Here is a 15950-nt window from a genome sequence, read left to right as displayed (position 1 = left end):
ATCACGTCCCCCAACTCTGAGCAGGGATATCTCGCTGTGGAGGAGGGGCCAGGCTGCCTGGAGAGAAGGAACCTTAAAGACACATGCTGAGCAAATAGCATTTCAGCGTTGAGTCATCTGCAGCTTCAGGGCCTATAGCTGGGGTCAGGAGGAAACTCCCTGACCCCACATCAATGGCTACACCACCACAGGCACAAACCCCCAGGGTGTCACCTAAGCAAGGGGGCCTTACATGGCATCCCATTAGGCCATGGCAAAATGTTCAGCTCATCTGCATGATGGGGTTTTTCCACCTCCCTCTGCGGCAGCCAGCAGCAGGACTCTGGGCAAGAGGGACCGTTCTGCCCCACTGGATTCCCCACTCACTCGGCTGAACAATTGGCTTTGTGCTGAGCCTCGACTCAGCGGGGCCCTGCTCTCCCCCGCGCTGCAGCTGAGCAGGGGGTCTGCGGGAGGGGTCTGGCCCTGTCTTCCCTGGCTGTAGCAGCATCATACATCGAATTGTCACGAGTCTGCACCTGTCGACTGCCACAGGGATGCTGCCCAGGGGCAAGGCCGGCCCGATGCTGGGTGGCACGTTGGAAAGGAAGGCTGGAGCAAATCAGGGCGGGGGATCCCCAGTGCCCCAGGCAGGTGCTGGGAGCTGGGTTTGGCCCCATCAAACAGCATATTTCAGTTCTGCAAATGCAGAACAGCAGCAAGTCAGTTTCCTCTGAAAGGTCCGACCCAGGCAGGGAGAAGTCCTACCAGTAAAGGAAGAGCTGAGGACAGCCCCACAGCCATGCTCCCTGCCCCCCTTTGGCGGTTTCACTGGCAGTTCTCCTCAGTGAGTCTTCCTGGGCCCTGGCTCCACTGGGCAGAGCAGCCAGCTATTTAAAGACCATGCCCCAGTCTACTACCATGCTATGAACAGGGGCTTTGTGTCTCCATATTTCCCGGGCGGGGCAGGGCGGGGCAAGCCGCTCCTCTCTTGCTCCCTCCCCTGCTCAGACCCCAGGAGTCAGGGAAAGACATAGGCAGGGGGTGGACATGAATGCAGGGCACGGTGAGGCACAGCCTGCACTCTCCAAAGGCCCGGGGATGCCCCCTGGAACGACCCACAGCTGGTCCCCGCCCTCAGGAGGGAAGTTTTTCTCAGGTGAGTGCGAGAAGAGTCGTCTTCTGAGAGAGCCGATGGACGGCCTGGAGTTTTTCCAGCAAGATGAGCGTTTACAAAGTGCCATCCAAGTGATTTCTCTGTGTCCCAGCCAGGCCAGGTCAGGCTGCCGCTCTCCCTGGCTCCTGTCCTGGGACAACTTGGGCGTCACTAACAAAGAGTGGAAATAGCCTACGAGATAATCGCTTTGGGTGTAAATTCTGTTGGGTCAAGACGGGGTTAAGTCCTTGGGATGGAAGGACTGACCTGAACCTTCCCCTGGCCTGGAGCAAACTGAGACATTGCCAGCCCAGAGCCAGGACCCCGAGCTCAGGTGCCAGCTGTCAACTGTGTTTAGAAAGTGGTTGGAAGGAGCATCTGAACTGACCCTTACAACCCATGTCCTGGGTTCAGCAAGGCCTGGTCTGCAGTGGCTGACCCTGGAGCCCTCTGTACCCCATACGCGGGCCTGGCTGGGGGACGCAGTTCCACCTGGCCTTATCCTTCACCCTGTGGGCAGCGGGTGGCTGCAATGTCCGGAGTGGGTGTTCATGACCAGGTGAGGTTGCCTGGCTCATTTCACCTGGGACAGGACCCACGTCAGCTTTGCATACTGGGCTGTGGGGGCTCAAGGCTGCCACATTAAAATCTCCACCCTCTCGTCTCTAGGGTAGTGCCCAGATGTGCTCTCAGCCATGGGGCTAGAGGGAAGGAGGGAGGGATCGGGGTGTAGAATGGCAGGAAATGCACTGATTTCCTGTCTGGGCCGCTTGAGTATCAGCCTGCTGCCTTCAGCTTTCTGGCGTCTTCCTGGCAGAAGCATCAGATTGTAACAGCAGGCTTGGTCCTCCAAGGTCCACTGTGCAGCCAGGAATCTTACTTCCAGGAACGCCTCCGATGACGCAGCCTCTTTCAAATGCCTTATTCATCGTGATGCAGCTACCGGCACCGCAAACCCCTTCACCTCGGTCTTGTGCCAATAGATCGATAGCCCTGGCTAGAGCCCTAGTGCAGGGAGGTGCAGCTCTGCTGTTGGCCCCCGCCCAGCTCCGTCCCGGCCCAGCTATGCCGATGGTAGGGTGGCTCCTTAGCTCTAGGACAGAGCCAGCAGACACCGATCACTGAGCCAGCCTGCAGGCCCTCGCTAAGGCCAGTGCTCAGGGACAGCGGAGTCACCCCTGGCCCCAGTACAGGGTCAGGTCCCCACTGGCTGGGTTTGGCTGAGGAAAGCGCAGCCAGAAATGATGTTGGAACCGCCCCAGAGCCTAGCCCAGCTGCTCCAGTGAGCGTTAGCCGCCCACTTCCCAGGGGATGGAGAGCAGAGGGCTAGGGGGGCTGGGGCCCTGGCCTAGGCAGGGTTAATATGTTGCTTCTGAAGCCCCTCTAGGGTTGATGTTTATTTGAGATCCAGAAGCCAAACAGCCAATAAGGAGAGAAGCTCCAGGCCTCACCCTGAGCGGGGCCAAGCTCCTACAGACTGCAGGTGCTCAGCATCCCCAGGACCAAGCCACATCCCCAGCTAAGAACACTCCCACCCCCCATTTGCAGAGACTTTCTGGCAGCCCAGGCACCCCAAGGGCTGCTGGCCATCAATCGCAGGCCCCAGGGGCTGGTAATTTTCGGGACCCACCCACCCCGGTTAACACAGAAACACACACACCAGTAAGGGCCCACCCAGCCCGTCGTGCATTATGTCATTTCTGGCCAGCCCCCCCACAGCCCATCCCCACTGGCCCAGCCAGCACAGGGTCTGCCAGGAGGATTTCCCCAGAGCCTGGGGGAGCTCTCGCTAGCCAAGCACAGCTGGGCCTGCTCCGTGCACGGAGGGGAGCCCCCACGCCTCCTTGCCTTGTTTGCACAAAGCAAAGGGAAGATTCTGGGTTGGTTCACGCTGCCTTTGCACGGGTACGGATGGCTCCCTAAGGCTGGGAGTTGATGGGACTAGTGGTGCTCTCACCGCTCCCCAAACAGCGCCCCCATGTGCACCCCGCTCACCTCCTCTCTCTCCGGGAGAGCTCTGCTCACACGAGCCCGGGGCCGGGACACTGTAGTTCTGTGTGGAAGCCACCAGGTGGGTCCCTGGTGCCCGACAGCCGCTGTCCTGGCAGCCTCACCCCCGCTGCAGCGTGTGCACATAAGGCCAGCGCCGGGGACCTCATGCTGAGGACAGCCGCGGGGGTTTGCAACTCTTGCTACATCGCTGCAGCCTGAGCTCCAGTGACCTGCACCCAGCTCGGAGGTGGGCACCAGGCCAGGGCAAAGGGGAGCACAGCAAGATTATGGGGAAGAGCAATGCGTGCCAGGAACAACCCTAGCTCCAAACCAGGGACATGAGATGAGTTGCTCAGTTCTCAGCTTGTTGCTTCTGGAGTTGGGCTGGGGGGTGTGGTTTGCTCAGGCTCTCTGGCCTGGGAGGTTTCAACATATGCAGGAGACTCTAAGTGCTTTATAGATGGTTAGCTCAGGAATCGCTTCACCTGCCACAAGAATGCAGCCACTTCTGGGGTGGAACCCAGTCACACAACACAACAGTTTCGGACAAGAAGTGAACCCTGGATCAGACACTGCAGGGGCACTCTGGATCCCTCCACTGTAGGCTGGCTATAAATGGGATCAACTAAAAGGTGGAAGAGGGATTTTTTAAACTGATCCCGCTCCTATTCCTATCCAGATGGGGGCTCAGAAATGTGCCTTTTGCCATCCTTCCAGTGGGCAGGTAGCAGAGACATCTCCACCCACTAACAATCCTTGAGGGGTACCCAGTGGATGGGGGAAGGGAGCGGGCAGCTGTGGCTAGATATGGTGAAGTGCCACCCAGGCGTGTGTGCTCACATCCACCCTGCGATCCCAGCTACAAGGGACGGCACTAGCTTGGTTTCTTCTGCAGCTCTGATTACCTACGGTCGGATTCTGCCTTCCGCTCCAGGCCAGCAACCCCTCTGGCTCCAGGCGCTGAATTTAACCCATAATCTTTTAGCTTTCCGAGCCCAACAGAAACCCAGGTCCCTGCTCATTCCCGCCCCCGTAACCCGCTGGGGGGCGTGCTGGGGTGGATGGCAGGTGTGTCCGAGGAGCAGGCCTGGAGGGCAGCAGTCGGCCCTGTGAAATACTGGCGCGGCTGAGTTCCAAACATGCCAGCAATCCAGCGCTGGCCAGCCCCCAGCCCAGCCCGGAAACACAACCTGCCTGCTGCGGATACATTACAGCACTGCCTACCTTCCAGGGGGCGTGACAAGCGGCGGTTACACTAACCCATGGCCGTGCGGCTCAGGTAACGTGCACCTGGCTTCAGGCAGGCGAGGAGCTGGCCGCGGGCAGCTGTAAGTGGAACCGCCGAAGAAAGCGAGAACTCAAGCATGAAAAAATTATTAGGCAACCAATCCCCTGGACCTATTTTCAGGAACAATGGCTGCCTCTTGGTCCCGCTGCAACCCGAGTCGCCCGTCAGCCAGAGGCTGCCCGAGCAATCAGAACCTGGGCCTGTGGGAGCGAAACCATTTACCCAGACCAAGGGAGCCGCTCACCGGGGCCCAGCACAAGGAATCGACCCCTCCAGCCTGCCATTGCTGATCCCCAGTGACCCAGCAGAGCGTGGCTGAGTCCCTCGGCTTCCCTGCTGCCTGCAGCGGTTGTTAGGGCAGCTTAACCCCTCTCGAAGTGTGTCACAGCTTCCCTCTTCCCTTTCAGCACCTGCAGCTTGGTGCCCAGCACTACACCAAGCACTGGAGGTCCTGGCCAGGATCAGGGCCCGTTGTGCCCGGAGCTGCACAAAACTCACAGTAATAGAAAGACCCTGCGCAAAAAGTTAAAATCACAACAGAGATGAGTAGGAGGGGAAACTGAGGCACGGAGCAGTGCAGCGACTTGCCCAAGGTCACCCAGCAGCTTGGTGGCAGAGCTGGCAATAGAACCAGGTTTTCTGAGTCCCACACCAGCGTGCTGTCTGCTAGCTCCCATGGCCACTCACGCTGCCCAGCCTGGTTCCTTGGGCTGGGAGATCCAGTGCGTCTGAGCCCTTGCATGAAACCCAGCCCCAAACTCTTTGTGGGCTGGCAAGTGGAGGTGTGGCCTCATTGGAGTGATGCTGGGAGCAGCCGAGCATCTCACACTCTGTGCCAGGAGATGCTGAACGCTGCGGGGGTCCAGCCAGGAGGGAAGCAGGGAATCATAGAAGGAGCACATCCTGTTATGTATACCCACTTGGTTTCTTATCACCCCTTCCCTGAGTGCAGTGGTGGATTTGATTTAAGCCTTGTGACACCAGCCTGGGGTGCGGGGGTGGGACACTTACGCCCATTTTATAGATGGGGAAACTGAGGCACAGAGCAAGGAAGGGACTTGCCTAAAATCACCCAGCAAATCAGCAGCGGAGGCAGGATTAGAACCCAGAGCCCACCACACTTAGCCAGGAGCTTTAAGCACTAGGTCATGCTTCCAAACCTCTAGAGTGCTCCTGGGACGCACAGCTGAACTCCAAACCATTGCCCTGAATGTGGCACCCAGTCCCTGCCCCAAGCTCTGCCTCCCACCCACCCACGACGGGCCAAGACACTCAGCGTTATGCCAGCTAACAAGCCAAGCTGACCTGGTTGGCGCTCAGGGGGAGTGGCATCGGCCTGTCATGCCCAGCACTCTCCTAAAGATCTGCAGCCCTCCAGCTTGGGTCCCGGCATTGTGGTTTCCACTGGCAGAGGATTTTGGTTATTAAGACACTTCCTTCCCTGCCTAGCTCAGCTCCCAGCTGGAGTGGGAGACCCTCTGGAGAACCGGAGAGCAGGGGGACGTGGACTGGGCCAGTGGCTGAGCACTGAGCGCCTGTGTCCAGCTGGCCCCGTCTCTTAGCCTTTTGTGTCACTCCTGCACAGTTTGGAGAGTGAAAGAAGTAGCCCTCCGTCACCCACTAGCACGCGCCCTGCGAGCCAGCCAGCTGACAGGCCCCAGCAGGAGCAGAGATGGGCATCGCGGGTGGCCCTGATATTTCTAGGGGACCTCTGCCCCCCCAACACACACATTTTTCAGGCCTCTTTGCCCATCAGAAAGAAGCAACTCAAAGGCAGGAGCCCGGTGTGTTCAGAGCCCTTTGTAGGTCAGGATTCACAGTCAGCAGCCCCATTAGCCCACAGACCCTCACCACCCCGGCTGGGACTTGGGAACAGCGAGCAGAAGGTGTGCAGGCTGGCATGAAATGTGGCGAGGGGCTGGCACCCAATTCTGCTTCTGCTCCCCCGCACCGCCAGGGCAGAGAGGGACTCTGGAGGGGCAGAGCTGGCACGACAGGCCTTTGTGGAGGGAGAGAGGAGTGTGTACTGGAGCCCTGGGCAGCGCTTTGTCCCCCACCGGCCGCCCCCCAGGAGGCAAAGCAAGAAGGTAACAGGAAACCGTGGGGTGGGTTGGCACGTTTGACTCCTGATGTGTCTGATTTCTCTCAGTCTCCTTCTCTCGCTGTGGGCGCCTCAGGGAGCTGGGTGAGGCGAGGGGCCGGGGGGAAGCCGAGGGGAAGCTGAGGAGCTGGGGAGCACATGTCACCTGACACACAGGACACCCCAAGACATACAAAGGACCCCTGGGCTGCAGGACCCCTGCAGTAGTAATAGTGGCCCCCATGGGGCCTGTACCCCATTGGGGAGGAGCCCATGGGACCCCCTGGCACAGCCGCAGGCTTAGTCCCAGGTGCCCTGACATCCATTGCTTTGGGCCCCCTCTGCGGGCCAGGGCCACCCCCGATCCCGTTGGAGCCTCTCCCTGAATCCAGTGGGATAAGGGCTTATCCCCGAGCAGCCAGCATGGCCATGGGTCAGGCCGAGCCGCCCGCCACACAGCCAGCCCAGCTCCCAACGCCCCCACCCACGGGGCTGCCAGCCCTTCCCTGCCGAGACGCCTTGGCCCTGCCTCTGTGGTCAGCGCTTACCCTGCACAGAGGGCTGAGCAGCCCCAGCCCATCCAAACCCCACTGCGTGCGCCAGCCGGGACTCGCACCCACAGAGCCCGGGGGAGCGACACCACAGGGCTGGGGACAGCCAGGCCAGGCTGGAGCGCAGGCCCCCTGGCTTGGCTTCATCCCATGCTCCCATGGGCCACCCTCCTCCCCACTCAGACCCTGCCGCCTGCCACCCCATCCACCTCCCTTCTCTCCTCCCTGCTCTTTCCTCATTGCAGGCTGAGGTCCCTTTGGCTGCTCTTCTCCACCCCTCTACCCCAGCCAGAGCATTAACAAGGAATTTTTGCGCCTGAGGCAAGGGCCGGCTCCAGGCTCTTTGGCAGCGGGTCCCTGAGTCCCTCTCAGAGAAAAGGACCCGCCGCTGAATTGCTGCCAAAGAATGAATGAAGCGGCGGCAGCAGGTCCTTCCCTCGAAGAGGGACTCAGAGACTTGCTGCCAAAGCGGTGGTGGCAGAGCTGCCACCGAAGCGCTGCCGATCGCGGTAGAGCTGCGCCCCTCTGCTTTGCCTGGCCTTGTTACAGCTCTGCCCCCCGCCCTCCCCCGGCTGTCAGGCTCCGCCTGGCTGCCAGATGGGGGCAATGGCCCAGCTGGGCTCACACCCTAGGGCCACAGAGACGGGCCTTCCCCCTGCCCCGGGATGGCAGCCACACTGGCCCTGGCCGTTTGCACCCCTGCTATGTCCCCTTGCAAACTCACACAGGCCGCCTGCTCCCATGGCCCCCAGACTGGGGTGACTGCCCCCCAGGGTACTAGCTGCCCCATGCCAGGTGGAGCTATTTGTGGGGCTGTTCCCCTGTGCTCATGACTCAGCCACGGGGCATCCTGGGAGCCGCCTGGGCTGGGGGAGGATTTGGAGCAGCAGGGGGTGCAGGACAGATGGAGGCCAGAGGCCCAAAGGGGGATAAACGGTTTAAACTAATCAAAGGGCCGGGCTAATTGTTAAGGAGCTTAATGGCTGGGCCAGCCTGCTGCTGGAGGTGACCTCCTGCCGAATCAGAGAAGCCCGTAACCCTAGCCAGGTGCCCACGGGAAGGTAGCACGGCCCCGGCAGGGGCGGATCGGGTTGCGGCCCAAGTTTTCCACCTGAGGCTCGGCGGCTCAGAGGAAGAAGGCAGAACCTGCCACCGGGGGAAGAGCTCACCGGCCGCGGAGGGGTCAGGAACGCAGACACCAGCCGCGGCCCCAGCCCCAGTGGAACAGCCTGCAGAGCCGGCCCAGCGGAGCCGAACACAGGAGCAGAGGCTCCATCAAGGGCCCATTGTCTCCTGCATCAACCCCCTCGTTTGTGTCCGCGCAAACCTCGCAGTTGAGCCCATTGAAATCCAGGTGAGCTCTGTAATCTTAGCTGGGCCTCACTAACACTGGCTGCAGCGCCTAAGCCCGGGCGTTTCTTGGTCTGCGCCCCCGGTACGCCGGAGCGGGAGAGGTCAGCCGGAGTGGCCACGCAGGGGGTGCTGGTGCTGCTGGCTGTGGGGCCAGACACCCAGACGAGGTTGGCATTCCGGGCTGCAGGTTAGATGAAGGCAAGCGAAGCTGCACCCGGCGGAGAGGGACAAGGAACTGGGGCACCAGCACGTCAGTGTGGCTTGGACTGAGGCACTTGGTTCTAATCCAGGTCTGCCTGGGGCCAGCTGCGCGTGGGAGTGAGTGTGCGAGCACGCACCCACCAGTGTCCTCAGTAGGGCTGGGAGAACCTTGGCTCACGCCTCACTCCCTGGGAACAGACAGAAGATGCCAACCAACGGTATCCACCAGGTCCTGAAGATCCAGTTTGGCCTGATCAACTGCCAGAACCGCTACCTGACGGCCGAGAGCTTTGGCTACAAGGTCAACGCCTCGGCGCCCAGCCTGAAGAGGAAGCAGATATGGACCCTGGAGCAGGATGAGGCCGACAGCTCCGTGGTCTTCCTGAGAAGCCACCTGGGCAGGTACCTGGCTGCTGACAAGGACGGGAAGGTGTCGTGTGAAGCCGAGAAGCCGGGCAGAGATGGGCGCTTCGCTATTGTCACCCAGTCGGATGGGCGCTGGGCACTGCAGTCTCAGCCCTACAAGCGCTTCTTCGGGGGCTTGGAAGACAGGCTGTCCTGCTTCGCCCAGGCTGTCACTGAGGCCGAGCTGTGGACCGTCCACCTAGCCATCCACCCGCAGGCCAACCTGCTGAGCATCAGTCGGAGGCGGTACGCGCACCTGAGCGCCCTGGAGGACGAGATCTCCACCGACAGCAATATCCCCTGGGGCGTGGATGCGCTCATCACCCTCACCTTCCAGAACCAGCGGTACTGCCTGCGGGCCTGCGACAACCGCTACCTGCAGAACGACGGCGCCCTGGTGCCGGAGCCCAGCCCACGCACCGGCTACACCTTGGAGTTCAAGGCAGGGAAGCTGGCTTTCAAGGACTGCGACGGGAAGTACCTGGCGCCCATGGGGCCCACGGGCACCCTGAAGGCTGGGAGGAGCTCCAAGTCGGGCAAGGACGAACTCTTTGATTTGGAGGAGAGCCACCCGCAAGTGGTTTTCCTGGCGTCCAACGGCCGATACGTCTCCATCCGGCAAGGTAAGTACTCCCCCCTTTGCCCCCTTCCCTCCCCATGGGCAGCTCCCCTCTAGAGATGCCAGCGGAGTCTGTGCCTATGATCTATGGGGCGGGAGGGTGTCCTGCCTCCATACACTTCAGCACCTAGAACCGGTGTTTCCTGGGTGCCACCCTGCCTGTTGCAATGGCTCATCAGCCAAGCCAGCTTGGAGGGACCTGCCAGGGGCTCCGGGGCGGGCCCTCTGGGCTCGTGCGGGTCCGGGGCTGCCTGGTCAAGGCTCTCCTGGCTCCTCTCCCCCTCTTTTGCTGTGGCATTTCAAGTGCACTCCCCACTCCTTCCTGGGCTCGCTCTCTGTCTGGAGTGGGGGCACGCCCCACTCACACTGTCAGCCTATGCTCGGGCCCAGCCCCCCCGGGGTCAGATTCCCAGGTGGCCCTGCTGTGGGCCTGGCTGGCGGGGGGCGGGGGCTGACACTCACCCTTTCTCCAGCTGCGCTCCTTAGTGGCATTGGCACCCGAGCTGGCTTTGCTGAGAGGGGCTCTCCTGCTGTCTCCCTGGTCACGAGCAGCCCCTCTGGCTGGCACCCACGCTGCACAGTGGGGTGGGCAACACCAGTCGGTTCTTCAATAAACCACATCCCTGGGCCACCAGGTAGTGACCAGCCAGCTCCCTGCTGCACCTGCAGCCCATCAGCCCCAGGGAATGTGGTGTTCTTTCCTCCCACGCAGCAACAGCCCAGCGGGTTCTTTTGCCTGATATCCTGGTAGCTAATAATCCCCCCATCCGTGGCACGGCCCGCGGAGCAGACCCAGAGGCAGTGACCCATCTTAATCAGCAGCCTGCTGTCCGGGAGCCTACGTCAGCTCATAGTCCTTCTCCAGCCCTGTTTGCGATCAGGCACCAGAGCCAGGCCCAATGCACCTGGCCAGGTGCAGACTGTGTTTCCAGGGGAACAGAGGAGGGTCCTACTGACAATCACTTTCCATGCACTGCAGCCCCATGCCTGCAATCCTCACTGCTGCAGCTGCTGTTGTTACTCCAGGGCCTGGGACCAGCGACAGGCATTTCGGGGGCAGCGTCTTTGGCGAAGCGGGAGACTTTTCTCTCTGCACAGCAGCTCCCTGCATGCTGAGCCCCTGCGGGCCTTCCCAGAGCCCAGCCCTGGCAAGCCGAAAGGCTATCAAAGGTGGCCCCCAAGCTGGTTCCTTCTCTTCCAGGAGCTGCAGCAAGCAGTGCCCGCTGCCCAGCCCTGGGTTGCCGGCTGCCCCATGTCAACGTGCGTTGCACTCACCCAAGTTAGTGCTGGCTGGAGGCGACTGCAGGCCTTTTGCCTCCGTCCTGCCAGGCTAGTGTGCAACCCTACACTAACAAATGGGGGTGCATAGGCCCCAGGCTAGTGTGCAACCCCACACTAACAAACGGGGGTGCACAGCCCAGAGCTAGTGTGCAACCCCACACTAACAAACAGGGGTGCATAGGCCCCAGGCTAGTGTGCAAGCCCACACGAACAAACGGGGGTGCACAGCCCAGTGCTAGTGTGCAACCCCACACGAACAAACGGGGGTGCACAGCCCAGTGCTAGTGTGCAACCCCACACTAACAAACGGGTGCACAGCCCAGTGCTAGTGTGCAACCCCACACTAACAAACAGCGGTGCATAGGCCCCAGGCTAGTGTGCAACCCCACACTAACAAACGGGGGTGCATAGGCCCCAGGCTAGTGTGCAACCCCACACTAACAAAGCAGGCTCTGCGTGGGAGTGAGAAAAGCCCACCAGAGAGCAGATTTCCACATACACTTTGACCAGTCACGACAGCTGACAGTGTCCATCCCAGGAGCAGCCAGCGCCCCCCGGGCCCAGCTGAGTGTTGGGGTGAAGCTCACATGTCGTGGAGCTGGAGAACGTGCACCAGGGTGCCGTGGAGCTGGGTGTTGCCCCCACTTCCCCTGCCGGGGGACAGCGGGGCCTCCCTTGGAGCAGTGTGGCCCATGGAGGTGAAGGATGGTGCGGAGGTTCCCGCTGTTTAGTGGGCATGGGGGGTCAAAGCAGGTGTATCTGGGACATGGGCTGGCTCCCCCATGGCAGTCATGGCTCAGGTCCAGCCCTGGCGGATTTCAAGGGAGCTTGGGGGAGGGGGGGCAACATGGGACAGGCCCCTGGTCTCCGAACCAAGGCCTGATCCCCCCACAGCGGCCCTGGGGGCCAGGGAGGCCATGCCCAATTGGGGGGCTGCCCCTCCTGCCCCACCCTCCCTGACAGCAGAGGAGACCCAGAGGGGCAGGGACTGCCCAGCACCTGCCTCCCTTTGCACCGAGCCGCCTCCTCTCCCTGCCCGGTGAGTCAGCCTGGGCCATATGGGCCCGACGGGGAACAGGTGGCAGCGGGCGACGCTCCCTCCGCCAAGGGGCGCATGCAGGTGGCGCTTGCTCGCTGCTCCATTGCCATAGTAACCTGGCCCCACAACCCGGCCTGCGCACCATGGGGTGGGGGGGAGTGCTGCAAGGGTGTGTGTGAGAGCAGGAGTCTGAGGGTGTGTGGTGTGTGTACACGTGAGTCTGTGTGAGAGAGTCTTTGTGTGGATCTGGGGGTGTCAGAATCTATGTGTGCGTGCACACGGGTGTGTGCACACGGGTGTGTGTACACATGGGATATCTGTGTGCATGTGTGTGTGTGAGCCTGGGTCTGGGGGTGTGTGTGTAGGGGGTCTGTGTGCATGTGTACACATGGGGGTGGGTGAGAGACCATGGGTCTCCCTGAGCCCATCCTGCCAGCCATGCTGCACGGCCTGGCAGTGACGTGCGTGGGACGAAAAGGTGGTGGTGGAGGGAGACCCACCAAATTCAGGACACTGGTGGGGGGAGACCCAGCAGTCTCCTGGAGTGCAGCAGCCAGCCATTGCCAGCACACCCTGTGCCCCCTACAAACTGAAACACCTCCTGGGGGCAGGGCCCACAACCCCCTGGCTGCAGGCTGAGTGGTGGCTCTTTTGGGCACAGGCAGGGGGGCTGATGGGCACCCCGTGGAGCACCCAGGTTTGGGGCAGTGCGGCTGCCCCATGCAGCCAACGAGCTAACAGTGCTGCTGCGCAGGGCCCAAGCAGCTTATGTGCGGGTGATGCTGAGGGCTGAGTTATAAATAGCGGGGTTGTGGTTCTCAATTGCTAAGCAGATGGAAACAGCAGCAATCAGGTTAACGAGCCCAATTAGTGCCGATTGTTTGGGAGGATTTGCTGGGTGGGGGGCACCCGCAGCTCAGCTGCTCACCCAGTGGAAAGCGGGGTGAGCGGGGCGTGGCCAGGGCTGTGACACAGGGAATTAGGGCTCCGTGACCCGAGCATTCAGCCATGCTCTGCTCACCTGGGTGCACGCCCTGACAGCAGGGGCTGGCAACGCTGGCTCCTGGCAGGTGCCATGCAGGGATGCTGGGGGGCTCCCCAGTGCCCCTCCGGCCTGAGCAGCTACACAATGCCAGTGAGACCCGGGGGAGACAGGGCTGTGCATCCACATGAGCAGGGGATGGGCCATAAAGCCGCATCCTTGTTCTTTATTAATCCTAACCGCAGCTCCTGCTAGCCCAGCCCTGGGCTCTGCCTCTCCCCAGCTCTGCCAGTGTCCCTCAGTCCTGACCCCAACCTTGCCCCATGCCCTGCGGCCTCCTCATTCCCTGCAGGTGTCAACGTCTCAGCCAACCAGGACGAGGAGATGACTCATGAGACTTTCCAGATGCAAATTGACAGAGAGACCAAGAAGTCCATCTTCCATTCCAAAGCGGGCAGCTCCTGGACCCTGGTGTCCCACGGGGGCATCCAGGTCACTGCCACCAGCGTGTGAGTATGTGCGCCATCCTGCTCGCTCCCCGGGCACGCTCGGCCCGCCTGCAGCACTCAGCTGGCCAGCCCTGGAGCCACAGCAAGGCTCTTGTGCCAGGAGCGAGGGCACCAGGGGGCAGGGGCACCAGCAGGACAAAGGGCAAATCAGGTCTGGGGCCAGCCCTAGGGGCTGAGTACGCATCATGGGAGCTGTGACCAGGCTGTAAAACTCACTGGGGTCGCTGGCTGCTGGAGCACTGTGCTGGGGGCAGGTGCAGGCACCTCCCGGCAGGTACCTGCCTGGGCCAGTCTGCTGGGCTTGCCAGGCGTTGAGCACCAAGGAGATCAGCTGCTGCAGGTGCCCCCTGCCCTGCCCAAGCTGCCCCTTCCAGAGCCTGTCTCTGACTCGGGCTGTCTTGCGCGCTCCCCCAGGGCCGCCAACAGCATGTTCGACATGGAGTGGCGTGGCCGGCGGGTGGCCCTCAAGGCCGGCAACGGCAAGTACATCTGCGCCAAGAAGAACGGGCAGCTGGCCGCGGTTAGCGACTCTGTTGGTAAGTCCTGCTGCAGCCAGGGGATGCAGGAGCCCGGGGCTCAGCGCCTACTGGGCCAGGCCGAGGGCAGCGTTGCTGGGGGGCGGTGGGTGAGAGAGGTGTGCAGCTGCGACGCCCACCCTGTGCCAGCGAGCTCCAGCTACTGCACCCCCAACGGAGGGTGATGTCCCCCTGGCTGTCAAGGGGCAGGGCTACTTGGGAGAGCAGGGAGTGCTTAGTGCCCAGGCCCCGGCAGAAGGGGTGGCTGTGGCCCCATTGGGCAGGGTTGCCCCACGACCCGCTGCCCACAGCCCTGCCACGCTCCCCAGGGGAAGACGAGGAGTTCGTCCTCAAGCTGATTAACCGGCCCATCCTGGTGCTGCGGGGCGACCACGGCTTCGTCTGCTACCACCGCGGCTCCAACCTGCTGGATGCCAACCGGGCCACCTACGACGTCTTCCAGCTGCTCTTCAGCGACGGGGCCTATCACATACGGGGTGAGTGCCGGGCCGGGCGGGGGGGGGCTGGCGTGGCCTGGCAGGGTCCTGCCCTCACCCGCCCCCTCCGCTCTCTCCCCAGGCCTCGGCGGCAAGTTCTGGTACGTCGCCAGCAGCGGTGCCATCTGCAGCGATGGGGAGATATCCGAGGATTTCTTCTTCGAGTTCCGGGAGCGCGGGCGTGTGGCCATCCGGGGGAAGAATGGGAAATACCTGCGGGGGGACCCGGCCGGCACCCTGCGCGCCGACGCCGACTCCCTGCCCCGCGCCACGCTCTGGGAGTACTGAGCCCGCCCCCTGCCCCTAATGCATAGACCCCTAGGGCCCGTGCCAGCTGCCTGGCACACGCCCAGCGACCCTTGCTGGACTCACCTGCTGCGCAGCAGGGATGGGCACAAGGGAGCATGCCCCCCCGCTGGGCAGCCGTGTGGGGGTAGACTGGCTGGGAGGGGCTTGTAAGAGATTGACATGGTAGATGCCCAGTGTTAGTGCTGTCCTTGACCCCCCATGACTGAGCCCCGTCCCCTCGGCCCCCCCCTTGCTGAGCTCATTAAAATCCAGTTGAGTTGCACACCGGGAGGGTCACTCGTCTTCCTTCACCAGCAGCGCCCTGCAGGGCCCCTGGCACCGGGCTGGCAGACCCCATCCTGGGACAAGGGGCCCTGCCTGTGCCAAGGCTGTGAGCCACAGCAGCAGAGCTGGACGGGCTGGCACCAGGCCCCCCAAGGCATCGCCCTGCCACTCGCTCAGCCCCTCAGCCTGGGGCCCCTGCCAGGCCCCTGCTCCCCAGCCCTGAGCGGCAGATTCTGCACATTTACCAGCCAAGCCTGGAGAGCGAGGGGAGGGGGATGGGGGCTGCAGAGGGAAGGGAGCTGGAGCGGGTGGGGGAGGAATGGGGGGTGGGGAGTGAAGCCCAGGGATGGAGGGGGCCAGTCCCTGCCTCTGAGCGCAGGCAGCTGGCATCTCCCTGGGCACATGGGCAGAGTTAACCCTGCCCGAGGAATCCCAGCTATGCAGCTGCTGGGAGCTGGCCATACCAGGCGCGTCCTGCCCACCCCACCCGCTGCCAGGGCTGCTCGCACTCTCGGCCCAGGGGCCAGGAACTGTCTCGGTCGCTCCAGCCCAGAGGTGGCTGCACCTTGCTGGCTTAGCAGGCTGCGGCCAGGGTGGCACTGGGAGGCCCCTGGCAGCATGCAGCCCGGGCACTGGGCTATGGTGTCCCACACAGGGCCAGGACCACGCTGGGGAAGCAGACGGGCAGCAGGCTTCCTGCAGGATCAGGCGGGAGGGATCCTGCCCTGGGCCCCGCTTGGAGCTGCAGTTGCTATGAGCCAAAGCTTGGGGCTGGCGCTGGGGGGCTGGAAATGCAGGGGCCTCAGTGCCCAGCTGGGGGCCCGGGTTTGGAGGGCAGCATGGGCTTGGGCAGGTGCCACCAAAGCTGTTCCCCAGCCCACCCCCTTGCTCAGCTGGCCCCAAGGAATGGGGTCTGGTCAGAACAGGGCT

At 62.4% G+C, this 15950-nt stretch overlaps 1 protein-coding gene across 2 annotated transcripts; it reads left to right on the top strand.

Annotated features, from left to right (window-relative positions):
* Window positions 1–8805: 8805 nt before the first annotated feature.
* On the top strand, window positions 8806–14811 carry FSCN2 (fascin actin-bundling protein 2, retinal). 2 transcript variants are annotated; one of them, XM_032797220.2, is made up of 5 exons: window positions 8806–9628; window positions 13279–13435; window positions 13850–13971; window positions 14280–14447; window positions 14530–14811. In XM_032797220.2, exons 1-5 carry the CDS (start codon window positions 8806–8808, stop codon window positions 14733–14735), a joined length of 1476 nt encoding a protein of 491 aa, XP_032653111.1. In that variant the 3' UTR covers window positions 14736–14811. The 2 variants fall into 2 exon arrangements, with proteins under 2 accessions (XP_032653111.1, XP_032653110.1); XM_032797219.2 differs by having other exon boundaries at window positions 14190–14447.
* The last annotated feature ends 1139 nt before the right edge of the window (window positions 14812–15950 follow it).

This window comes from Chelonoidis abingdonii, chromosome 13, assembly GCF_003597395.2.
Source record: "Chelonoidis abingdonii isolate Lonesome George chromosome 13, CheloAbing_2.0, whole genome shotgun sequence".
In the NCBI taxonomy this organism is placed as follows: domain Eukaryota; kingdom Metazoa; phylum Chordata; order Testudines; family Testudinidae; genus Chelonoidis; species Chelonoidis abingdonii.
The sequence above is the reverse complement of the archived record's forward strand: the minus strand, read 5'-3'. Positions and strand labels throughout refer to the sequence as shown.

What these genes read in the sequence shown, in the direction of transcription:
- FSCN2 (XM_032797219.2), top strand. Translation starts at nt 8,806, where the DNA reads ATGCCAACCAACGGTATCCACCAGGTCCTGAAGATCCAGTTTGGCCTG. An exon ending in CGCGGTTAGCGACTCTGTTG is followed by an intron (nt 13,972 to 14,189) that starts GTAAGTCCTGCT and finishes GGGAGTGCTTAG; the next exon opens with TGCCCAGGCCCCGGCAGAAG. An exon ending in CGGGGCCTATCACATACGGG is followed by an intron (nt 14,448 to 14,529) that starts GTGAGTGCCGGG and finishes CTCTCTCCCCAG; the next exon opens with GCCTCGGCGGCAAGTTCTGG.